This window comes from Oryx dammah, unplaced genomic scaffold (assembly GCF_014754425.2).
Source record: "Oryx dammah isolate SB20612 unplaced genomic scaffold, SCBI_Odam_1.1 HiC_scaffold_16, whole genome shotgun sequence".
Taxonomy (NCBI): domain Eukaryota; kingdom Metazoa; phylum Chordata; class Mammalia; order Artiodactyla; family Bovidae; genus Oryx; species Oryx dammah.
In genome coordinates this window covers 3104997-3130429 of record NW_024070200.1, presented here as the reverse complement: position 1 = coordinate 3130429, position 25433 = coordinate 3104997, and the positions used below count along the sequence as shown (strand labels likewise).

The window sequence follows — 25433 nt, the reverse complement described above, 5'->3', positions numbered from 1 at the left end:
CATCCCTCATCATCTTAGAAACGATTCTCTCACCAGCACCCACTGCCCACTGCCAACAGAAAGCAGATTCTACTATGGACAGGAGAAAGCGGAGATGGCAAACCAAGTAGGCCAGGGGAGAACGGGAGAGGCCACTTCTGGACGGAGGGCGCACCTCGACGAAGAGTCAGCTTCCCAGGAAGTCCTGCGCTAGGAGGCCAAGGCAGCATCTCACAAAAATATCCCCTCCCCTGTCAGCCTGGGGCAGTCTAGCCAGCCCTCAGAACAAGGAATTTACAGTGCCTGGCACTCAATCAACACTGACAATTCTTACTATGTATTTATTAAACAGCAAAAAAAGTGGAAGTTGCGTCTGACTCTGCGACCCCATGGACTATACGGTCAGTCCATGGAATTCTCCAGGGAGAATACTGGAGTGGGTAGCGGTTCCCTTCTCCAGGGGACCTTCCCAACCCAGATCGAATCCAGGTCTCCCACATTGCAGGCGGATTCTTTACCAACGAAACTATCAGGGAAACGTCCTTGGAAAACAGAAATGCAAGCACGTTTGATCAATGTACGATCCCGATTACTCAGGTTCCTCTGATTTTCATCTTTTTAGAAGTAACACTTAATTTTGTAGCCATCAGACATACAGGGCTGCACATCTGGTGCCTGCTACTCTGTTGCCCTGGCTCAGAGCCAGGCTGCAGACATTTGAGTCCCATGGAGGCCCAAGTGGCTGCGTCTCCTGGGTGGTGCTGACTCACTCTGCAGGCTGCAAGCAGCCTCTCTCCATCTGCCAGGTCACTGCTGGGTTTCCTGGGCTCAAATGGTGTGTAGTCAATTCAGGGTTCACTAACCTGAACCTAATAGATCCTCTTCCACCCCAGTTCCTACCCCAAAGGACACGAGGCAGGGAGCAACCCTCGGCAGAGTGCCTGCTAATGACGCAGTCAGTGATAGCTGTCGGTGGCATTACTGTTTCTCGTTACCATTATGATCATGGCACAAACTCACTATAGGTGCTTTATCTTTTCCCAGGAACATTAGTTAGGTCTGTTCAGGCATATGATACAAGAGTGGACTGGTGAAATAAGACAGACAGAGGACCAATATTGTATGATAGTACTTCTGTGGAATCTAAAAAAAAAAATTATACAAATGAACTTATTTACAAAGCAGAAACAGACACACAGACATAGAAAATGAATGTATGGTTACCAACGGGAATAGCAGGGTGGGGTGAAAGTGTTAGTCGCTCAGTTGTGTCCGGCTTTTTGCGACCCCATGGACTGTAGCCCACCAGGCACCTCTGTCCATGGGATTTTCCAGGCAAGAGTACTGGAGTGGGGTGCCATTGCCTTCTCCAGAGCATCTTCCAATTCTGGTATTGAACCTGGGTCTCCTACCTTTACCATCTGAGCCTCCAGGGAAGCCCTAGTGGGGTGGGGTAGGGGAGACAAATTGGGAGTTTGGACTGACATATACACATTACTATATATAAATCAGGCAAAAACAAGGATCTACTGTATAGCACCGGGAACTACACTCAATATCTTGTAATAACCTATAAGGGAAAAGAATTGGAAACAAAAAATATATACACACACACACATACATACATGTGTATATATACCTTGCTATACACTTGAAGCTATTAATAACCCAACATTGTAAATCAACTATACTTCAATTTAAAAAATTCCACACACAAAAAAGAATGGACTGATGGTGGTCAGGAGGAGGATGGGCTATTAATCTGTCCCCTTTTCCATGAGCTGCTTAAAGAATCATCTGATAGTCTTCATGTTCCAGCAGCTCCTGGGACTTGGCACCTGGTAATTGAGCGAGAATAGGCATACTGTATGTTTCGCAGTTTTTCAAAGATGATTTGGGGAAATTGAATCAGCCCATCTTCATTCCACCAATCAGGACTTAGCTCTCTGACTGTGCATTTTGAATCAAAAATAGGGCCTTTGACTTTCCTTCCTCCACCCAACTTAAAAAGTGAGTTATGAGTTTGAACTTTCAAAAGCCAATTAACACTCCTTATAATAACTGTCACTTTTAAACCGAGAACTGAGCAGCGTGGATTCTGGCCCTTAAGTCATCTCGGTGTACCAAAGGAGGTCCAGGTAGCTGGGAGCTGGGGACCGACGTACTGAGCAGGCACTGCAGCCCCTATCCTACCTTGTGTGGCTCCCGAGGCTAAGACCCTCGGAAGGACAGTGCCAGCTCGGGATGCTACGGGAGCATCACCGTTCTACACGGACGCTCTCATGTAGATCTCTCTCTTGGTCCTCGGGGCCTCCTGGGGGTAATCATTTTACCATTAGCAACCTGGACACACAACAGCTTGGCTTCACCCCACCGTTCAAGTGTCACCTCCTGTGGCTTTCCTGTAGATCTCTCCTGCAGTCAGGCCTCTGTCTTTGCAGAAGCTGGTAGGTACCTGCGCTGGGAATGTCCCCTCCCGAACTCCCTCCTTCTGGCCTAGCAAGGTGACACTCCCCTCTTCTCCTCCCCCTCTGAAAAAGATCCCCACTCTCCCTATGTGTGTTCTAAAACACAGAAAGCTATGTTTTAGCTCGACACATCGTAGTCATTCATTCGTTCAAAGAAAGAGCACAGGTTAAGGGCTTAGAACAACATCAAGCAAGAGATAAGTGCTCTAAACGCGTTACCTGGTTAACACCATTCATTTACGCACTCATTCATCCATTCATCCATACAACATTGTTGTAGGGTCTCAGGCTCTGTGCTGCTCGCTGAGGCCGCAGCAGTGAACAAGACAAAACGGAGTCCCTGACCACCCCGCCCCGCGCCCCACCAAGTTCCCACCTTCAGGGCTTGAGGTGCGGGGACGGCGGGGGCTCCGCCCAGCGCTGGAACTACGAGTCCCAGAAGGCCGCGCGGTGGCGCCGCCGAGGTCGCCTGCGCGACGCCATGACCTAGGCGCCGCGCGAGGCGCCAGTGGTTGCGGCGGGCGGGCGCGCGACGCCGTGACGTAGGCGGCGCACGAGGCGTGGCCGCGGCGGGCGGGGCGGGGACGGCGGGCGGTGGCCTTTAGGGCGGAGCCGGCTCCCGCTCTCCCTCAGTCGGCCGCGGGTAGCGGACGATCGGCCCGCGTCGCCCGTTTCTCTCGCGCGCCGGCTCGCTAGCTCGCCCTCTCGCTGAGTCGCGGCCGCCTCCTCAGCGCTGCGCGCGGGTCCCGAGCGCGGCGCCATGTCGGAGCCCGGGGGCGGCGGCGAGGACGGCTCGGCCGGCCTGGAGGTGTCGGCGGTGCAGAACGTGGCCGACGTGTCGGTGCTGCAGAAGCACCTGCGCAAGCTGGTGCCGCTGCTGCTGGAGGACGGCGGCGAGGCCCCGGCCGCGCTCGAGGCGGCGCTGGAGGAGAAGAGCGCCCTGGAGCAGATGCGCAAGTTCCTCTCGGATCCGCAGGTGCACACGGTCCTGGTGGAGCGCTCCACGCTCAAAGGTGCGGGGCCCGCAGCCGCCGGGGGCGCCCCCCCCCCCCCGGGGACGGAGACCCGCGGGGACAATGGGCTCGCTTTGTCTGCTCGGCCTCTCAAGATGGCCGAGTTGGGTGGAGACGGCGTCTCCCGGGCTGAGCGCGGGCGGAGGCCGCATCCCGGCCTCCGCTGTCACATGAGCTCTTCGGTTTCGGTTTGTGTCCAGGCCGGGCCGGCCTCGGGAGGGATCCCGGCAGGCCGGCCTGGATTGTGGCCCCCTCGGTCGCCAGGATGTAGGGGGAGGGCCCGGCGGACCCCCGCTCCACGTACGGAGGCCCGGGCAGGGACCGTGGCCGCTTCGCTTGCCCCGCGGGGCTTCCCGTGTGCTGGGTTGGACAGCGCACGCAGCTCGGCCTCTTGGACCTCGTGCTGTCCCCTGCCGAGGCGAGGTGCATCTCCCCCGACTTCATACTCGAGAAAACTTGAAGCCCAGCTGAAACGACTGGTCCAAGGTCACACCAGCTAATCCTCCCGAGACTGGACCCAGCGTCTCAAGTTTCCAGTCCGTTTGCTTTCATTCAGACATACCTTGTATTTGTGGAATGCTCCCTGGTGCCTCAGACAGTAAAGCGTCTGCCTGCAATGCGGGAGACCCGGGTTCAGGCCCTGGGTGGGGACGATCCTCTGGAGAAGGGAATGGCAACCCACTCCAGTATTCTTGCCTGGGAAAACCCATGGACAGAGGAGTCTGGCAGGTTACAGTCCACAGGGCCACAAAGAGTCGGATACGACTGAGTGACTTCACTTTCTTTTGAGATGATCCTAACGATGGTTCAGCGGTCTTTGAGTCTATTGGGTTGGTCAGAAACTTCCTTCGGGTTTTTCCCTAACATCTTATGGCTGTTGGGCACGTTTGACCATCTTCAAAGGATAAGATTCGGGTTAGGCACTGTGCTTGCTTTGGCAGCAGGTATACTGAAACAGGTTAAGCACGCAGTAGAGGGATGGGGCAAATAGGTTTGCATATTCCAGCGGTCTCCTCCAACAGTGAAGCAGGGCTGGACTCCTCTTGGGAGGGGAGCTAGCCTTCCACGAGGATTTCCCCTGGATGCTTTGAGACCTTTTGTAGCCAGTGGCCCGCGGGTCTTGACAGTTCAGTATGGGTGTGGCCGGGTGCATCCAGGAACCAAGAGAATGAGGACCAGGTAAATAATTATAGCTTAGTACTGAGGATGGGGCGTTGTCTGGAAGTGCTGGGGGACAAGCTTCTTGTAATCTCAAAAAGCTGTGCTGTCTGCCTCATGGTCCTGTTCCCTGCCCCCTCCCCCCAGACTTATATTTGTTTCAGATAATTTGTTTCTTTCAAAGACTTTCCTTTCTCAGGAGATGCTTCATTGTAGCATTGGTCTCTGCAGGAAGGTCAGCTAGGAGGAAAGAGAATTTTTCTTAGATCCACAGAGAATGTTAAAAGCCAATAAGCCATCCAGGCATATTTTATGTCATATGAATATTAATGTTGTTTAGGGTTTTCTTTTCTGTTTGAGATTGTTTTCTCACATGGAAACCAACACTGTTTGAAAAACTTTTTTTGAACTCATTTCTTTTTTTTTTTTCTTTTAAAGTATATGATCTCAATAGAAAATTAAACAGATAATTAAAATCACCTGGAATCCTTCGACCTAGATATGACCACAGTCAGGCTTTTGGTGTCTGTCTTTGTGGTGGTTTTCAGTGAACATACATTCTTTTATTAAAATACATTTTAATCTGTGTCGTTACTGTATTTTGAGTGGCTTGACCTTAGCTATCTTGATCATATTTTCATTGCACTGTTTGTGTTTTGAAATCAGTGATTTCTACGTTAGGTCTCAGTTTCTTTTTACGGAAAATAAGTTTTGTTCTTTGCTTCTAGGGTTCTCTTTGGTGGTTCAGTTTACTCAACATCTTACTTAGGACTGAACTTTGCTAAAATTGTTGGAGGATAACCCTATTTCTGTCGTATGCTTTCTGGTGCAAATACCTCTGTTTTCCTGATGGAACATTTTCTCCTTTCAGGATCCAGGCATCCGAATCTTGGCTCCATAATGACTTGCACTTTTGAACACTGACTAAGGAATGAGACTGTCTAAAATTGAAATCCTACCTCATTCATGTATTTATAAAAGTCCCATAAGTATTTCTCATAATTCAATCAGTCTGTAACTTATTTTTCACTTACAGAAATCTGAGGAAAAATTATGTGGTCCCATAAGTCTAATTAGCATCCTGGCTGCATTGGCATAATTTAGACACAAGCCTAGGCCCAGGTCACTTAGTAGAAAGACTGTCTTCCGGGTGTTTTTTTTGAGTTAGTGTTGCCATTTGCTCCTTTAAGCAAATATGAACATCCAGTAGTTATTTACGGTGGAAAAGTAGGCTTCCATTATAATATTGAGAACAAATCTGAGTGGTTTAAACTGAATAAAGACCACCACCTACATTGAAGTCATATCATTTATTCAATGAATTTATTTACTTTTACTTTATCTTCCCCTCACATGCCCCCCTTTTTTTATGGAAAGAGTTTTCTAAACACATAATTGAATATAAAAGCATTTTTTGTACTGAAGATCGGCCTGTTTCTTTCTCTTTTTTTTTGACTGCTGCCTTTAGCTTTAAACTTTTTTGGTAAAGTACAGCACTCCTTGCTGTGTAGAATAAAGGTGGTGAGTTTAACAGTTTGTTTCGGGGGCTGCCCCGTGCAGTTTGCAGCACCTTAGTTCCCCAGTCAGGACTGAGCCCATACCCCTGCAGTTGGGGCGCTGAGTCCTAACCACTGCCCCACCAGGGAAGTTCCTATCAATTTTATTTTTATAGCGGAGAGTTGGTAGGAAAGGGAAGGTTAAATTGTGGCTCCTCGATGTAAAAAGAGAAGTCTCCCTGTGGAAAAGTGTTTTCTTCATAGCATACTTTTGAAAGTATGACCAGGTAGGTGATCATTAGGTGATGGGCATTTTATGACGGCAGCGACATTTCTGTAGCGTTTTTTACCTGATGCGTTTTTGTTTGAGTTCCATCTCCAGGAGAGGTTGGGTGGTGAAGGCGGGGGAAGGTGAGGATGCTCTGGGGTGCAGCTGCTGGGGCTGGCGATGACAGGGCTTGTCTGTGGCCAGGGTGGAGCTGCTGGTCCCAGGGCTTGTCTGTGGCCAGGCTGGGAGCCCGTGCTGTGGGGCTCCGCTTCTGTTGTGCTCCACTCAGGTGTCTTAACTGGGATGAGACTGAAAACGGTGGCTGCCTTTAGTCCATACTCAGCCTAAACTTGGGATTTTAGTTTTTCCTGACAGACATAGTTGAGGCGGTTTTACCTCCCTTCGTTGGTGCAGAGCTGGCCAGCAGCCCGAGTAGGAAAGAAAGCTGGCGGATTTTACAGGACTCACCCTCCTGGAGGTGCGGTGGAGTAGAAAGACGTCCGCGGCCTCCCTGTTCCAGGCGGCCCTCGGGCCGTCACAGCAGTCGCCGCGGCGTGAGTGTGGATGGGCAGTGCTTCAAGGCGAGTGGCATTCGTGTACGGGAGAGGAAAACCAATCGTCACTTCTTTCTGAAAAGCTAAAAACAAATGGAAATTTTGTCTGCAGAGTATCCGGCTGGAAGCAGCGGGAGCGAGGTAGCCCAGCCCACTCCGTCCTGAGTGAGGAAACCGAAACCACAGGCTTTAAGACCCAGTTAGGAGCAGGATGGTTTAGGAGGGTTCTGAAACCTAAAAACAAGTTCTCTGTTCAGTTCCTTGGTATCCATTAAAAAGGGGTGTTCGTCTTTATTTACCTCATAGGAAGGTTCTTTTCACTTAGTATGAGCTTTAAAAAGCGTTCAGGCTCTTAGGCATTACTGACTTATTCATTCTTCTGGAAGTGTCAGAATGAGCCCGGACTTCGCTAAGGGACAAGGGGAACATGCGGTTTAACCCTCCTTTCATAGTCCCAGGGGTGTTGAGTGAAGAGGCTCAGGACTCTGCCCGAGAGTGTCACAGCCTCTGCGCAGGACACAGCGTGGACCTGGGGATGACCGGAGAAGGTCCCAGGGACGTGAAAGGGGAAGAGCCGGAGTGGCCCCGGGAGGAGAAGCGGGGGAGGATCTGTGTGCTCGCGACTGACCACGATACTCTGCGATTAGCGGCAGCTGGGGCTTTAAAAGGAAAAGAAGGCCGCACGTACAGAGAACCTGGAGCCCGCAACAAGCACTCTGGCCAAAGATGAGCGGCCTTGATGCTTGGCTGTGCGGAGGCTTGCCCCGCGGCTGGAGAACGTTGGGAGGGGACGGTGAGCGCAGGAGTGACCACAGGCAGGCCAGCCTGGCCTGGCCTGTCCACCAGACTGCGCACGCGCGCCCCCTCCACCTGGGAGAGGCGCCGTGAGCCCTAGAGGAGGTGAACGTGGACCTGCTTGTTTCATTCAGCAAGGCGTGTTGCTCACTGAGTCACAGTGCAATGATATAAATCATTTGTGGTTTGAAATACAGTCAAAAGAAGGATACACAGAGTAGTGCTTAAAGACATTTTGAACATCTCGAGAAGTTTTGATAGACTCTCAGAAGTTAACCAGAGAGATGACCGCAGGCCGCTGTAATGTGTATCCGGATGGCTGGCAGCAGAGGCATTCGAGAGGCGGGCCCAGCGCTGTGGGCTGGTATTTCGGTTCCATGCGTATGTTAACAGGCAGCACGTATCATTCTGTTGTGTATTCACCAGTGACTGTAGCATCGTTAGGAAACTGGCTCAGACTTTACGGCAAGTGGAATATGCCCTGGGAAACATACAGACTGTTTGTCTATGTCTCTAACACTGCGGGATTGACAGTCCCTGTTAGGAATCAGCTAGTAAGTATCTTTCTCTCCTCCAAACAGTTTTTAAAAAATGTTTCTGCAGAAGTAAAATACTGTTCTTTGGAATATGTAATAATTTATGAAGAGACATACCAATATTTTCTGCTAAAGTTTAAATTGTTTGGCTGTTTACAAAACAAGGTCCTGAGTTCTCCATAATGGGACTCAGACCCCTCAGGCTTCATGTGGTCCTTGTGTTTATGGGGAGCAGGGTTGAAAAGCCTAATTCATTACTGATCACTGACGACTTCCAGCAGTCCCTGTCATCAGAGGCAGCCCGAGTCTTACGGCGCCGTGGAGGACGCCTGGCGCCCCCTTGTCTGAGGGTGACGTCAGGGGGCGTGCCTCCTGCTGCAGTGCTCTGTGACTCCAGGGCGGGCCGGGCGGGCTCTGCACAGCCGTCCCGAGAAGGAGACCGAGACGGGCCGGCCGTGACTCGTCGCCTGGCCTCCTGCCCGCCTCCTTTAGCCCCGTTTGCAGCGTGCTGGCAACGTGGTTAGATGCTGAGTCCAGTCGGCATGCTTGATTTCATTTATATAGAGGATGATGCTTTGTCCAGGAGGAAGAAATTATTCAAAGTTATTACTGTATTTTTTAATTATGTCAGTAATTTCCTTTGGTAATTATTTTCTGTTTATTGTTGGAGTATTATTTTAATGACATGTATTTTATGTAGCCCATAGAAGAACATTACTGAAAGTTCCAAAAATTGAGGGAAAAAAATATTTCATAATCCCACCACCCTGACAGCTGCTTTAGTTTGGGAGTATTTCCTTATGTTCTTTGTGCTTGTGTTCTACAGACTGCAATTACGTATTTGGTTGGTTTCAGGCAGTATGATTTATCTGTTGGTATGTCCACATTTCACTAGTTAGAAAACTTGATTGGTGTGGGGTTGTGTTTTTTTTTTTTTTTTTTTTTAAGGTAGTTGGTAATGTTTCAGAAACAGCTAGGAAGTCCCTGGCACACTAGAATGTTCTGCCGCTCACTTCTCTTCTCCTTCCTGACAGTATACCAAAAACAACGTTTTGGAAGAGTTGTCAATCAAGTGTCTTCTTGATTAACATACCAATATTTCCTGTGCTTTTAGTGGAATTTTGTTATGCCTCATCTTAAAGCTAAAGAAGCAAACAGCTTCTGCTCATAGTTTTCAGCGTCTGTAGAACCTTGCGGACCACCTAGTTTAGTACCCAGCCCCTTTCTGATGCTGCTTTGACATTTTACAGGTTTGAAGCTGAGGGGAAGAAAAATGCCTTTCCCAAGATCATTTAGTTAAGTCTGCTGCCTTAGCTATCACACCATGACTTAGAAGTAAAGGCAAATCACTTGTACCAAGTTAGATTAATTCTTCCATATTTATTCTTCCTAATGTAGCTACTCGGAGAAGGCAATGGCACCCCACTCCAGTACTCTTGCCTGGAAAATCCCATGGACGGAGGAGCCTGGTGGGCTGCAGTCCATGGGGTCTCGAAGAGTCGGACACGACTGAGCGACTTCACTTTGACTTCTCACTTTCATGCATTGGAGAAGGAAATGGCAACCCGCTCCAGTGTTCTTGCCTGGAGAATCCCAGGGACGGGGGAGCCTGGTGGGCTGCCGTCTGTGGGGTTGCACAGAGTCGGACACGACTGAAGCGACTTGGTGGCAGCAGCAATGTAGTTACCCCACATAGTATGTCGTTGCAGAGATGATTTAACTAGCGGGTGTGCGCATTTAGTCAGTTAGTGCTAGGTCTAGAGATTTGGATTACTTCCCTTTTTTATAATTTTTATATTTTTTCAATTTTGATTTTTAACTCTCTACAAATTTTATTCACGTTCATCTTGAGTTATTGTCGTGTTACATTTCAGTAAGCTTTTTAAAATCCCTGCTGCATTCATAGGTTGACCGCAGAGCAGGCTCTGAAAGTGCTGTAAGGGCAGAGGGGAAGGCCCGGCGAACGCCCCCTTGTGACCCTGGGGGCGTTTCTTGGCAGCAGTTTTCTTGATGGAGGGAGGAGGGCAAGCTGTCGACCTGTGAGGACCCCAAGTTTGGAATCAGACTTTTGCATCGTCCGTTTGTCCCTTTCTAGTCACGTATCTGAAGTCAGTTTACTTACATACTTTGCTTGGAACAGAAGGATAACAGTCGTCATGCCACCCTGGCAGAGTTGTCGTGAGGGTTAAGCGTATGATACACTTGACATAATGCCTATCACATAGAGGGTGCTGAGTGGACAGCCTAGCAGAATACCCTGGGGTGGGGAGGTGGGGGGTGGCCTGCGTGTCAGGAGCTCCTGGGATGGGGGTGGGGGGAACCTGGCCTTGGTGCGCAGACACCGCCGGCACTGCCTGAGGCCAGGCCTGCTCTGGGCATCCATGCAGTCAGTCCTTCAACTGCCCAGGCATGCCAGCGCACCTCAGTTTACAAACAAGGAAGCAGAGAGGCTGGGAAGTTAAGCACCTTGCCCGGGATCACGCTACAAATAAGCGCCTGGATCCGTCAGCACTCAGAAAAAAACGGGTGGAAGGGAAAATTAGGTCAAGCCACATCACACGGGGTGTAGGTGCCAGGTTGGGGATGGGGTGAGGCTCATCAGGCTCTGAGCAGTTGGTAAATTCAATTAAAAATTGAAATATTGACTTGAATTTGATATAATGTCTATTATGATTTGCAGAGGATGTCAGTGATGAAGGAGAAGAAGAAAAAGAATTTATTTCCTATAACATCAACATAGACATTCACTACGGAGTTAAGTCCAATAGGTGAGTAGTGTGAATATAGCATTATTTTGGACTATAAAACTTGTGAGAATTAAATGTAAATCCTAATCAAGTCAGAGTTACCAAGAAGACACTCAAAAGATTTCTGCTCTTTAATTCAGTTTCTTGTCTTCGATTTTATCTACTCAAATTAAGAAGATTTCCAAGTCAGTATAAAATTAAAGTATTTTAATTGCCATGTCAGGACATTAGCCCTTGAGCCACAGTGTATTAATATTAACATGTCTAATAATGCTCTGAGATTATATCTCAGTTTTCATTATTATAAATAAGTAGCACACATTCATAGGTACAGGTCTGATTCTTGTTAGGATAAATCCCTAAAGATAGCATTACTAGTTAAGATATAGCATCTTTAACACATGTTACCAGATTTCCCACCTTTTAAAAAGATTGTGCCAATTCTTATTCTAGTAGACTTATTGAAATTCAAATACGTAAATGTTTATTTTGCACTGGCTTTTTAAAACTTTTTAGTTGGAATAATTTCAAGCTTACCAGAGTTGCCTGGACAGCATATGGCATCTCCCAGATGTCAGTTAGCCTTTCCCACATCTGCACTGTCATTTTTCTCCAGAGCCATCTGAGAGTGAGTTATCAACAGGTTACCCCTTTGTCCCTAAACATTCTGCCTCCATTTCCTAAGAACAGCCACATCCTTGCTCACAGCCTCAGTACAATTTTCAAATTGCCAAAATTTTAGAACAATTTACTCTAGGTACAGCGCATACTCGTATTTTCTCAGTACTGCCCCTTGCAGTGTTTCTCTCACGATCCAGAATCCAGTTCCGTGTCTTTGATGACACTGGTGTCTTTGCTGAGCACAGACCAGTAGTTTGATGGGGTGCCCTTGCCCTGGATCTGTCTGTTGCTTCTCCATGGTTACATTCAAGTTGTACATTTTTGGCAGGAATACTGTTGTGACTGTGTTCCTTCTCAGCGTGTCACAGCAGGAGCTTTATTGATTTTTTAGAATAATAGGAAGTATTGTGTCTAAAGTCCATATACATAATATGAGAACTGGAAAATTCAGATATTGCTTCCCTTGAAGCTGTTGGTTCAGCCACCTTTGAGCACCTGTTATGTACAAGATAACAGCAGTGGCTATGCAAAGGAATAAAACATAACTCCTGTTCCCAAGAAGTTCATGGTCTTTGGGGAGGAAGAGTGGCAGATACACGACTAGCTGTATTACTTGGCAAAGTCTTAGAGGTGCAGAAGACCATGGAACCTGGAGACTGCGTCTGCTTAGGAAAGGTCCTGTAGAAGAAATGATGCTGGAGTTGGGTTTTGAAGGTTACCTTGGAATTTTAGCAGTTGAATATAGGTTTCTGAAGCAACTACAGAAAAACATTCTGTTTAGAGAATGGGCCATGTAGTTTACAGGGTGTCTCAAGTTGGGCATGGGGTGCATGGCAGGGGATGAGACTAGAAGAGTTAGTTTAGGCTGGGTGTAAGGGCCTGGAATGTTCCCTCATCACTTTAACCTGCAGGTGACTTTTGTTGTGGTCAAGCTGACATGTGATTCAATATCATAAATGAATGGGACAGATTATAATGAGATCAAATTTAAGTTCTTCACAGCTTGTAGCTTGCAGTTGCTAGGGAAGTTAGTTTTCGTGAGGACAAAATTATGAACTGAACCTCCATTTGAGACAAATTAACTTGGCCTGGTTTCATGGTCACGTGTTATAACCTTAACCTTGATTCCATAGTTCTCACATAGATGAATAAAGAAAGAGAAGCAGCGTATTTCACTGTTAGAAAAGCAACAATTTATTTTTAACATGATTTTAAAATTAAAACATTCACATCGGTTTCTGGTTTGCATGCACCACAGAGAAGTCTGTAGTCATGAAGGCTGATGAGGAATGAGACTGTTTGTTCTAATATTTTCTTTTCCTTTCTTTTAGCTTGGCGTTCATTAAACGAACTCCAGTGATTGATGCAGACAAGCCAGTGTCTTCCCAGCTCCGAGTCCTCACGCTCAGTGAAGACTCGCCATATGAAACCTTGCACTCTTTCATCAGCAATGCAGTGGCTCCTTTCTTTAAGTCCTATATCAGGGAGTCTGGCAAGGCCGACAGGTAAAAACCAGTTTCCCTTCGTTCGTTTGGGTGTCATATTTTCCCTACTGTTCGGAACATGCCTAGGAGAGAATGGTGCAGTGCGCAGGAATCGGAAGGTAAAGCTGGTAAACCCAGGGCTGTGAGTCTGTTGCATAACGTGCAGCATCGATATGTGATGGGCCTGAAATGATGGAACCCGTTTGGAGACGACAGCACACCAAAACTTGAGATGTTTTTTGTCTTTGAAGGGACGGTGATAAAATGGCTCCTTCAGTTGAGAAAAAGATTGCCGAGCTTGAAATGGGACTGCTGCACCTGCAGCAGAACATTGAGATCCCAGAGATCAGCCTGCCCATTCATCCGATGATCACAAATGTTGCAAAGCAGTGTTACGAGCGGGGAGAAAAGCCCAAAGTTACAGACTTTGGAGATAAGGTTGAAGACCCGACCTTCCTTAATCAGTTACAATCTGGAGTTAACCGCTGGATCCGAGAAATCCAAAAGGTAGGAGCACAGTATTGAAAGTATCGTGTAAAATGCTTTACTCTTTTTAAGATCTGTGAGAAAACTGGTACGAATCCTTGTCGAGGAGGTGAATTCTGTGATGCCTGTTGGCTCTCCCTCCCATTGGTCCTGGGAGTGCTCGGTGGAGGACTAATGTCGGCCCGCATGGAGCAGTCGGGGTACCGTGTGACATGGTTAAGTACCACCCGTGAGACAGCCTTAATCTCAGCTGTCTCAGTCCTTTGGTTCCAAACGAAACCACCTTTTATACAAGGAAGGAAATCTACTTGAAATATTGGCCCTAAATTTTAATGTGCATATTTAGTTAATGATATTTTTCTACCTTTGTTTAAATGCTGTGTACTCTTGAATGTTACTTTTGTATTTAAGGTGACCAAACTTGATCGAGATCCAGCCTCAGGAACTGCCCTACAGGAAATCAGTTTTTGGCTAAACTTGGAACGTGCGTTATACCGCATCCAGGAGAAACGAGAGAGCCCGGAAGTTCTCCTGACTCTGGACATCTTGAAACACGGCAAGCGATTCCATGCCACCGTCAGCTTTGACACTGATACAGGTAAAGACGGGAGCTTGGAGCTCAGAGGCTGAGGCAGCGAGCTCTCAGCCTGGGTTTGTGATGGAAAGGAAAAGCTGCACCGTCTCTCCTGACGGCTCACTCCTTTGCCTCCTACCTCATCTCTCCCCAGCTTAGGTGATGGAAATGATCCTCCCACCTACCTCCCTTTCCCTTTAGGGCTTTCAAGAACAGAAGCCAGTTTCTAGGCCTGAGTATAGGGAGCCCTGGGGGCTCCCCTACTGTTTCTCAGTTACTCGGTTCCCTGAATAGGCTGTGCTTCTTTCAGTGTAAAGTTAAGCGTGCTTTTGACAGTCCAGGCAGGAGCGTGGTTTCCGTTAAGCAGAAGTTCTTCCCCACAGGGCTGCGGAAGGAGAGCTGGTCAGTACTTTCTCTTCTGCTATTTACCTGCACCCCCCTACATTCTCCGCCCTCTTCCCTGTTCTGAACCATTGTCAAGATGAAGGTGGTTTCTGAATGCACAGCAGGGAGGGTGCCGTTAAATGAGCAGGTGCCAGGCGCACAGATGTGGAGTGCCGGCCGTGGCCAGACCATGCTCTCCACCAGAGACACGTTAGAACCAGTTATCGGGACAGCAGTCGTCGTCGTCTTCTTTTCCTTCCCCTCCGAAAAGGTTGTATGCCCACATTTTAAATGTTAGAGGAAACCTTTTCAGTTCCTGTGACCACGTTTCACATACTCACTAAGATATGGACGTTCACTAGTACCGAAATGTATACCTTGAATTTTTTTTAATGCCTCTGAAACCTTTATTTCTTTTCTAATAGATTTCTTTTTAAAAAATCTTATGCCAGAGGAAGTTTTAAAAAAAAAAGACCAGGACCCAGGTTTTTCTGTGATCCATGTCTATAATACACTCCCCCTAACTTGAGCCATGTGTATAAAATTTAAATTTCAGTGTTCTTAATGCTGATAAAATTCAAGTTTTACAAAACTACTGTAGTACTACTAGAATGCTTAGATCGTGTAGAAAGCAAACAAAGATGACATCTCTGGGACTACCACGCACAGCCTTTGGAGTGTGCATGAATACTGACTGACCACGTACAGTATACAGTCAGTATACAGTATACTGACTGACACTCTTCAGAAGCAAAATTGAGACCACACTGGGATCACCTGTTAATAACATTGTTTTTTTCAAACAGCACAATTTCTGTGTTTACTAAATCTTTTGCAGCATCAAAATCTTCCATTGTGAGGATGTATTCTAGTTTACCTAACTAGTATTGGGTTCGCCAAAAAGTTCATTTGGGTTTTTCCATAAGATCTTATGGAACAAACTTTTTGGCCAACCCAATATTTAAACCTATAAGGAATACTCTTTTACTTTTTTTAAAAAAAAATTGAGGTGTAATTGACATATAACAGTGTATACTATAGTTGTCTGGCTTCATGTGAAAGCTGTGAAACTGGAAACTTGGTGTGAAAAGTATGTAACTGTTTCTCTGTTAATCTAGGTCTGAAACAGGCTTTGGAAACGGTGAATGACTACAATCCTCTGATGAAAGATTTTCCTCTGAATGACTTGCTGTCTGCCACTGAGCTGGACAAAATAAGGCAGGCACTTGTTGCAATTTTCACCCATTTGAGAAAGATCCGAAACACGAAATATCCCATTCAGAGGGCACTGCGCTTGGTGGAAGCGATTTCGAGAGACTTGAGTTCTCAGTTACTGAAAGTATTAGGCACTAGAAAACTGATGCATGTTGCCTACGAAGAATTTGAAAAAGTAAGTTGTAATATATCAGGAAGCCAGCTTTAGGGCATTTCGATGAAAATGTGCATTAATAATAAGCTTCCCCTCTTAAATTACGTCCCAGGTTATGGTTGCGTGCTTTGAAGTTTTTCAAACGTGGGATGATGAATATGAGAAACTCCAGGTATTGCTGAGAGACATTGTCAAAAGGAAAAGGGAAGAAAACCTCAAGATGGTGTGGCGGATCAACCCTGCTCACAGGAAGCTTCAGGCGCGCCTTGACCAGATGAGAAAGTTCAGACGCCAGCACGAGCAGCTGAGAGCGGTCATCGTCAGGGTCCTGAGGCCACAGGTGTGGCTCACGGTCTGAAAATGCGTGCCTGCCTTGCTTGAATGACTCTCTCTCTCTTTTTTTTTTTATACAGTCAGCTGCCTGTTTCTCTTTTACACTGTGAAGTGCTTCTCTGGCCCCATTTTCATCTGTCACTGTCATCTTGAAGATCATAGTGTTTGAGTTCAAATCTTTAACATTCTCCATCCATTCATTCCCATCCCCAAACTGCATGGACCCGAGAGCCAAACCTCATGGGCTTACATCCTAATTCAACTGTTGACCTAGCCATCTGACTGGGCTCATTGTTTTACTCTTTTCCTGAGACTCCTTATCTGTAAAATGTGGATAATAATTGCATTTGGCTCAGATTTATTGAAACAATTAAATGACCCCTTTTCTTTCTTCATGCTTTTTTTTTTCTCTCTCTTCTCAATTCACCACTTTTGAGCACTGCTTTTCTCCCTTTAAACAATCCAGTCCAGAAATAGCAGGTGGATTGATACACGTGTAGGTAGACGAATTGGTAAATGGATAGACACTTGCTAAAGCCAATAGCCAATGTTAATTGGTTGGTGTTAATCATAGGCTCTCGGTGGGGTCTTGTGTGTGTGTGTTTAGGATTCTTTCAGCCTTCCCGTAGTCGGAGAATTCTGGAGTGTTAGTTGGGATGGGCGATCCAGTCTAGAAGCCTTGCTGCTGCTGCTAAGTCACTTCAGTCGTGTCCGACTCTGTGCGACCCCATAGACGGTAGCCCAGAAGGCTCTTCTGTTGCACCTCAGTTCATTCTCTGATGAGGGGTGCCTGCCACCCAGGGTGGAGCGGGTTGCTAATGAGTGCTTGGTCTCTTCTCGACTAGAGCAGTCCCGATCCATGTGTACACGTGTGCGTGTGTTGGTTTTACGAGTTAACCCTTTACTGTGTCCGTGAGAGACTTGACTGGGACTGATTTGTCCTAGTTTAGGGTGTCTCAGCCCTTTGTTGCATGTCCTTCTCAGATATCACTGTTTTAAAACATTGTCTACTTTCCATTTGTAAACCACGTGGTGTCTGTACTGCCTTTTTGTTTGTAAAGTGCGTAATAAACTCGTGTGCAGGCGTGCATTCTCAGGATGGTCTTATTGGAGGATTAGTCTGTTCACATTTAACGTAGTTATTGGATTCAGAGCTGCTGTTTGCTAGAGACTTAACAGCTGTATTTCTTTGAATTTTCTTAGTGTTTCCTCTAGGGATTACTATAGGTCTCTAATTTATCATGATAGACGCAATACTGACTGAACCTCATAATCATAAATCTGTTTCCTCCTGCTTGTCATGTTTACAGCAAGAGAAATAATGCTGTTCTCACAATGCATCTGTATCACAAACGTTATTAGTATGTGGTATTACTGTTACATATATTATAAACCCAGCACTACAGCGTTACAGGTTAAGCAGTCACATATAGCTTAGAAAAATCTGCAGGTGAAAAGAAAAATGACATAATCTTTTCCATTTGTCCCCGATTTATATCTTCCAGTTCTCTTCATTTCTCTCTGTGGCCTAAGTTACCTCTGCCGTCTTCCCTCTGTAGCCTGAAGCAATTCTTCACCATTTCTTGTCCCATAGGTTTGCTGGCAACACTCTCGTATTTGAAGGCTAGTTTCACTGGTTACAGGAGTTTTGGTGGACAGCAAGCTGTAAATCTGTCCAGGCTTTTCACTCTTGCAGGGCTCCCCGGGGCTCCTGCGTGTGTGTGTCGTTTGCTGCGTGGGCCCTTGCCAGGCTGTCTTTTCCAGAACGCCCCCTTCACTTGTTTCCTGAAATTCAGGTGCTAGGTCTTCCTTGCTGCGTGGGCTTTCCTCTAGCTGTGGCGAGTGGGGGCGACCTCCTGTTGCTGCGTGCGGGCGTCTCGTCGCGGTGGCGTCCCTTGTTGCGGGGCACAGGTTCTGGGGTGCCCGGGCTTCAGCAGCTGCTCCCGGGATCTAGAGCGCTGGCTCTGTAGGTGCGGTGCCGGGCTTGGTGGCTCCGCAGCACATGGGGTCTTCCTGGAGCAGTGCAGGCAGATTCTTACCCCCTCGGCCGCCAGGGAAGTCCCCAGAACCCCCTGCTGTAAGCTGCTCTTCTGCTCCCCTCTGCAGAGCTGCGAGTCTTCCTGCCTGGGCTGGGGTGGGAGCACCCCAGGCCGGGCTCACTGCCCTCACCGGACATCAGCACACCTCAGGGTGTCGGCTACCTTCGGTTGTTGTCTGTTGTCCTGAAATGGCTGTTTAATCGTTTTGTCCAGTTTTTGCTCCTATAGTGTCATTGCCAGGAGTTCTCAGAATGTTTTTAAATATATAAAATAAAAGGCACAGGTTTACAAAGAAACATTTGTCCACAGTTTTGAAGTTGTGATCTATGGACAGTAATCTGTGTGCTTCTCCATGAACACGTAAATGGGCAAGACAGGCCTGATAGCATGATTCTGAAGTAGTGAGTGTAAATAAGCTCTCAGGATTATAGTACAGCTGTCGTGTGACGTGGAAAAATTTATTGATGACAAAGGGCACTGGGGACAGCTATAAGTGTTGCCTGCATTCATGACTGGAGAAAATGCTAAATTTAATTAGGTTTAGTGAAAATTATTTTCTCCAAACGGATTCACAGACTGTCTGAACTTCATGTGGGGCGTCTGTGGACCCCAGATCAAGCCCCCTGCCTGGTGGTGTAATTCCTTGGAGTGGGCGTGAGCTGTGCCCGAGGGTCCGCCGCGTCCCGAGGCACAGGGCCTGTGTGCCCTGCTCTCTGTCCAGGAGCGTTCAGGGGACTGAGCGGAACCCACTCAGTTACTGTCGTGCTTGACCTGTGCCTCTGCTGCAATGTGGACCCTGGGCTGTAATCTAAAGTTTTAGAAATAAAAATGAGAAGTATATTGGATACTGACTTTGTATGTACCACTCCTGTGAAGTCCTGAACTTTCCAGTGCAGTTTGAGGGAAGAACCACAAACCCAGGTCTCAACACATTTTTTTTTTTAGCTTCTTCAGCCACAAGACTACATTGTCTGAAGGTCTTTATAGCAGAGTTAAAACGTGCAGTATCGTGTCTTACACGGTCTTGACTTGTGGTCGTAAAGTGTTTGACTAAACGTTAGGCTTACGTGGTGGACTGGTCATCTTGTGTGTGTGTGCTGCTCAACGAGATAAAAGTCTTCCCCTTGGCAGACCTGTTTTCTTCCAAACCCTCTCCTTCCAGATCACAGCAGTTGCACAGCAGAACCAAGGAGAGGTGCCTGAGCCCCAGGACATGAAAGTGGCCGAGGTTCTCTTCGACGCTGCCGACGCAAATGCCATAGAGGAGGTCAACCTGGCTTACGAGAACGTCAAGGAAGTGGACGGGCTGGACGTCTCCAAGGAGGGCACAGAGGCCTGGGAGGCCGCAATGAAGAGATACGATGAGAGGATCGACAGGGTGGAGACCCGGATCACCGCGCGCCTGCGAGACCAGCTCGGCACGGCCAAGAACGCCAACGAGATGTTCCGGATCTTCTCCAGGTTCAACGCGCTGTTCGTCCGGCCTCACATTCGCGGGGCCATCCGCGAGTACCAGACGCAGCTGATCCAGCGTGTGAAGGACGACATTGAGTCTCTTCACGACAAGTTCAAGGTCCAGTACCCGCAGAGCCAGGCGTGTAAAATGAGCCACGTGCGCGACCTGCCGCCGGTGTCCGGCTCCATCATCTGGGCCAAGCAGATCGACCGGCAGCTGACGGCCTACATGAAGCGCGTGGAGGACGTGCTGGGCAAGGGCTGGGAGAACCACGTGGAGGGCCAGAAGCTGAAGCAGGACGGGGACAGCTTCCGCATGAAGCTCAACACGCAGGAGATCTTCGACGACTGGGCCCGCAAGGTGCAGCAGCGCAACCTGGGGGTGTCGGGCCGCATCTTCACCATCGAGAGCACGCGCGTCCGGGGCCGCGCCGGCAACGTCCTCAAGCTGAAGGTCAACTTCCTCCCCGAGATCATCACCCTCTCCAAAGAAGTGCGAAACCTCAAATGGCTCGGCTTCCGCGTCCCACTGGCCATCGTGAACAAGGCTCACCAAGCAAACCAGCTGTACCCATTTGCCATCTCGCTGATCGAGAGCGTGCGGACCTACGAGCGCACCTGCGAGAAGGTAGAGGAGCGGAGCACCATCTCCCTGCTGGTGGCGGGCCTGAAGAAGGAGGTGCAGGCGCTGATTGCCGAGGGCATTGCCTTGGTGTGGGAGTCCTACAAGCTCGACCCCTACGTGCAGCGCTTGGCGGAGACGGTCTTCAACTTCCAGGAAAAGGTGTGTGCCGCTTCTGTCTTCCCCGTCCCGGAGGGTGGCCAGTCGGTTAGCAGTTAGCTCTCTACAGAGGTCCGCCCATGGTCCCGACAGCTCAGGACAACGTCCGCTGAGTGGGAGGAGGCCTTCCCCTCACTGGGCTGTTGGATGGTGCGGGGGCTTTAGGGAGGCCGTTCAGTGACAGTCCCCGTTGCTAGGGAGCCAGGGAAGAGATGAAGGGCACGAGAGCTTCGTTACTGATAAAGTGCATGGACAGCGGGCTGGCGGTTGGCCCGCCCCAGACCTGGCCCTCCTCCCCAGACCCCCGCCCGGCTGTGCCAGGGTCACCTCCTGGCCCTGCTCCTGCCCCTGCGGGCAGGGCGGAGTCTGCTGGGCTGGTGTGCAGCTGGCTCCTAGAGAGAGAAGGTGCGGATTAGCTCACAATGATTTCCTGCTCCCGCACGTGCAGATGGAGGGTGGCTTCCCGGGAGTAGGCGCAGGAATGGGGAGGCACCAGTGTCCGTGCCTTTCCCCTCCCTCCTCGGAGACAGGCAGGGTGTGGTGTCAGGCCAGCACGCAGGGTTAGCGCTCTGAGGAAGAACTTCTCTGCCTCGGACGTTTATTAATTGAGAAGAATGTACATAAGATAAAGGCCTGGGGTAAGCTGGTGATTTAAATGCGAAGCGCACCTTCCTTTAGGTGGATGATCTGCTGATTATTGAGGAGAAGATAGACCTGGAAGTCCGCTCCCTGGAGACGTGCATGTACGACCACAAGACTTTCTCCGAGATCCTGAACAGAGTGCAGAAGGCCGTGGACGACCTCAACCTGCACTCCTACTCCAACCTGCCCATCTGGGTCAGCAAGCTGGACATGGAGGTAGGCCGGCGCCAGCTGCACGTGGCGTCGTCTGCTGTCTGCACGGGGGTGGCCCCGGTCCACAAGTCTGTTAGGTCGTCCCTGAAAAGCTCATTTCCGTGGCAGTTATCAGTGACCGTGACCATCCAGTTCTTTCCAGAAATCCCTGTAGCTGACAGTAGAGCCAAACTGCGGAGGTGCTGCAGCCATCCTCCTCCTGCGCCGGGAGCAGGGAGCTCTGGGGGAGGAGAGGAGTGCGCTCTGTTTTTTGGGAGTGCAACAACCTCCTGCAGCCTGTCTGCTCTGCTCACGACTGAGGTGGCTCTCCCTGGCCCTCCTCTCTAGGCCGCCTTCTCTGGCCGCCTGTCTCCCTCCACCAGCCCCCCGGCATCCACGCACCTCTTGTTCCTGGTTTAGAGGATCTTGGCTCACCCTTGTGGGGTGGGTGTTGGAAGCACACTTAGCACCTCGTGTGGCTTTCTCGTCAGTGGGTGTCAGAGCAGCCGTGAAGTCTCCAGAAGCAGGGAGGGTGCTTTATGGCAGAGGTCACTCAGTGGACAGGTGGCCACTGGTCAGTTCTGAAGTTGTGTGTGGGTCACAGGTTTTTCCTTCTAAAGTGGATTAGTGAAATGCAGCGATTCCTCCAATGGGCCCTGAACAGAGCAAATGTTCAGAAGCCCCAGTCTTCTGAATCGAGTGCAAGTCCCGGGTTTTCTCAGGCTGCCCCCACAGCATTCCCAGGATGCTGGAGTGGCTCACGGGGGGGACTGTAAGCAAGATGTGCGGACACCCTAGTCCTTGGAAATCTCACAGATGAGCGATTTCTGACTGACGTCTTCACTTGGCATTTACTGTGGTGATCATTTTACAAGTAGGTATACATATTGAATCCTTATGTTGTACATCCAAAGCTAATGTTATAGTCAGCTACTGAGGGCAGGAGAAGGGGTGGTAGAGGATGAGATGGACAGGTGGCATCACTGACTCAATGGGCTGAGTTTGAGCAAACTCCAGGAGATGGTGAAGGACAGGGAGGCCTGGTGTGCTGCAGTCCATGGGGTCACAAAGAGTCAGACATGACTTAGCAACTGAACAGCAACAATAACAAAATCACTTGTGCCTCGATTTGAAAAAGAAAATGGTTTCATCTGCAAATTCCAGGTTCCTGGTTTTGTACCTGAGGCTGGTGTTGGTCTGTGCATTTTCTGTTGCACTGAGCACATATCAAGGCCTTCACCACACCTGCGCGTTTGTGCTCTGCTCGTCACTTGTGAGCGGGAGTCTGCAGGTGGAGAGCACAGTCAGCCTGGTGGTCAGTGACCCAAGGCTGGAGGGTGAAGACGTGAGGTTGAGGAGCCGGGGGTGAAGGCTTGTGGTCAGGAGCAATTCGTCCTGGGCCTGAAACAGCGGTTTTCTGTCAATACGCTCTGCGAGCTAACTTTGGGAGAAACACTGTTCTTGGGACATGTTTTCTCTGTAGATTGAAAGGATACTGGGCGTCCGGCTGCAAGCCGGCCTGAGAGCTTGGACGCAGGTGCTCCTTGGACAAGCGGAGGATAAAGCCGAGGTTGACATGGATACAGATGCCCCTCAAGTTAGTCACAAGCCTGGAGGAGAGCCAAAGATCAAGGTGAGTGTCTCCCGGGCAGTAAATAAAGCGCCAGTGCAAAAGCCACTGCAGTGGGCAGACCTGGGCCCGGTCAGCGTCCTGGGGTGACGTGAGGTGAGGAAGAGGCTCTTCACCCCGTGCTCCTCCTGCCACCATCCACGAGGGCAGCACCAGGCAGACCCAGAGGAGGGCCGTTCTGCAGAGAGCACCCCAAGTGCCAAGGCATGAGAGAAAGGCAGGAAAAGCTGAGTGTTGCCGAGTGGAAGGGATTGAGGGATAGTGGCCTCCGACTGAGGTGGTGTCCTGTGAGACCCTGGGAAGTCTGACTGGAGGCCACGGGGTCACGGAGCCCCCACGACTGAGCCACTGAGCGATGGACCAGCGCTCACGATTTGTTTTGGTAACACCAGTCGAGAGGAGGCTGAAGAGGGTGCATACCTTTCTTCTTCATGCCTGCCTTAGAACTCTGCGCTACGTCAAAAACCGTTTCAGAAACAGGTGGGGGTTAAGTTTTCATTTATTTGGCTGTGCCGGAGCTTGGTCGTGGGGCGTGGGGTCTCCCTTTCGGTGCAGGCTCGGCAGTTGTGCTCACGGCTGAGTTATCTGTGGGGTCTTAGTTCCCCCACCACGGAGCATGGGAAGGTAGATCCCTAACCACTGGACCACTGGGGAAGTCCCAGCTTTATTTATTTATTAATTTTCTTTTCGTTAATGGAAAATAAAACTTAGAAATCTACACTGGGGGAAAAATTTCTGTTCTCCTAGGATGTACGTAGGAATTAATTTGAAGAATTGAGTATAATGGTCTGCTGCAAGCAGAAGTTCAGACTGTGACCCTAAAATGTCAGTTTTAATAAAAATCTGAGTAAAATTCTCCCGGAAGGATGCGGGAGCACACTGGACAGCAGCCCTCGTCTCCAGGCGGCCGTTGCCCGTCATGTGAAGGAGGGCTCTGCTGGGGCCTGGCAGGCCTTCCAGAAAGTTCCCTTTAAACTCTGCAGGTAACACAGGTGCCGGTTAGACATGCGTCCACCTTACTCTGACGCATTGAGCCATACTTTAGTTCTGTGTGGTCGACAGTATTTGTGTTCTCTTTACCAGTGAAAGTCTCCAAATCAGAAGCCTGGTAGAAGTGGGCAAGTAGAAACTTTGATCTGAGAGAAACAATTGGCTTTTTTTTTTTTTTCCCTACCCAGACTTCATGTTTTCTTTTAATACTTAAAATGTTTTCACTTTTGAATATTACAGATATTCATCCCCAGAGCATACTTTTTAAAAGAAATTACTGAGATGCAGAAACCCAAGTGAGGGTGTCTGAGTTGATCGGACGTGCAATGGAGACTGAGCTGGAGTTCTTAAACTCGCTCAAAGCGCTGGCGGGCGGCACAGACTGCTCCCAGCCTGCGAGCCTGCACCAGCCCAGTCAGCCTGTGTCACTGCTTTCTCAGGCCTCAGGGTCCTCACGTCCCGGGATCATCACACATATCAGATCCCATGGCGCTTCGCTGAGCGCCGGTTGTGTGTCCGACACCCCGGCACTGGGTGCCCAGGAGGAGCCCACACGGAGCTGCCCTCTGACCGCCTCCGGGCCCTTGGGGAGGGCTGCAGACCAAACGTGAGCTCACAGAAGGCCAGATCTGTTAGTAACAGACTTTGTGGTTCACACAGAACTAGTGTAATGATTCAGAGAGAGAAAACGGTATATTTCAAAGCCCTTGAACTGAAATAGACTGCTGAGTCAAAACTACACCTTTGTTTTCCAGAATGTCGTTCACGAGCTGAGGATCACCAACCAGGTCATCTATTTGAACCCGCCCATTGAGGAGTGCAGGTACAAGCTGTACCAGGAGATGTTCGCCTGGAAGATGGTGGTGCTGTCTCTCCCTCGGATCCAGAGCCAGCGGTACCAGGTGAGTGCCCGCAAGGAAGCCCCGGACCTCAGCTCAGCGCTCTGTCAGCTCAGCGCTCTGGCGGAATGCTGGACGGGGCGCGATGTGACCCGACACTTGCCCTGTAGTTACTGCTCCACACAGTCCCAGGTGTATCTCTTTTCTTAGCTGTGCGCGTGGCTCCGTTCTCTCTCCTCCCTCCTCTGGGGCCTGGTCTTCGCTCCCGGCTCCCCCAGCTCTCCCTGCACCTCGCCGGCCCGTCCACGTCACTGATGCCTGCGTGTTCCGTGCCTGCCCCACCCTGCCCTCCGTGTCCCGTCTGGGCTGCTGGCCCTGCACGCTCCTGCCTCCTCTGGTCCTTACCCTGAACTCCACATGCTGGTCCTGCCGCCGTCTCGCGGCTCCACGTGGCCACCTGCAGGTGTCTCCTCCCTCAGACCTGCGTCCCCCCGTCTTCTCTTCCCTGGCCTCTCACCTGCTCAGATCTTGATGTCAGCCTGGACGCCCACTGTCTCCATCTTCAGAATTTACCCTGGTCTGTTTCTTGTGGCGTCCAGT

The 25433-nt window shown here is 49.4% G+C and overlaps 1 protein-coding gene across 1 annotated transcript in view; it reads left to right on the top strand.

Annotated features, from left to right (window-relative positions):
- The first annotated feature begins 3039 nt into the window (after positions 1 to 3039).
- DYNC1H1 (dynein cytoplasmic 1 heavy chain 1) overlaps positions 3040 to 25433 on the top strand; it is a 61335-nt gene continuing 38941 nt past the window's right edge. Inside the window, exons 1-11 of the mRNA XM_040256873.1 lie at positions 3040 to 3460; positions 10948 to 11035; positions 12967 to 13140; positions 13371 to 13626; positions 14017 to 14203; positions 15682 to 15953; positions 16045 to 16272; positions 19467 to 20543; positions 21219 to 21398; positions 22858 to 23007; positions 24750 to 24896. Coding sequence (XP_040112807.1) covers positions 3208 to 3460; positions 10948 to 11035; positions 12967 to 13140; positions 13371 to 13626; positions 14017 to 14203; positions 15682 to 15953; positions 16045 to 16272; positions 19467 to 20543; positions 21219 to 21398; positions 22858 to 23007; positions 24750 to 24896 — 3012 coding nt within the window. The 5' untranslated portion in view covers positions 3040 to 3207. The remainder of the gene's footprint in view (positions 3461 to 10947; positions 11036 to 12966; positions 13141 to 13370; positions 13627 to 14016; positions 14204 to 15681; positions 15954 to 16044; positions 16273 to 19466; positions 20544 to 21218; positions 21399 to 22857; positions 23008 to 24749; positions 24897 to 25433) is intronic.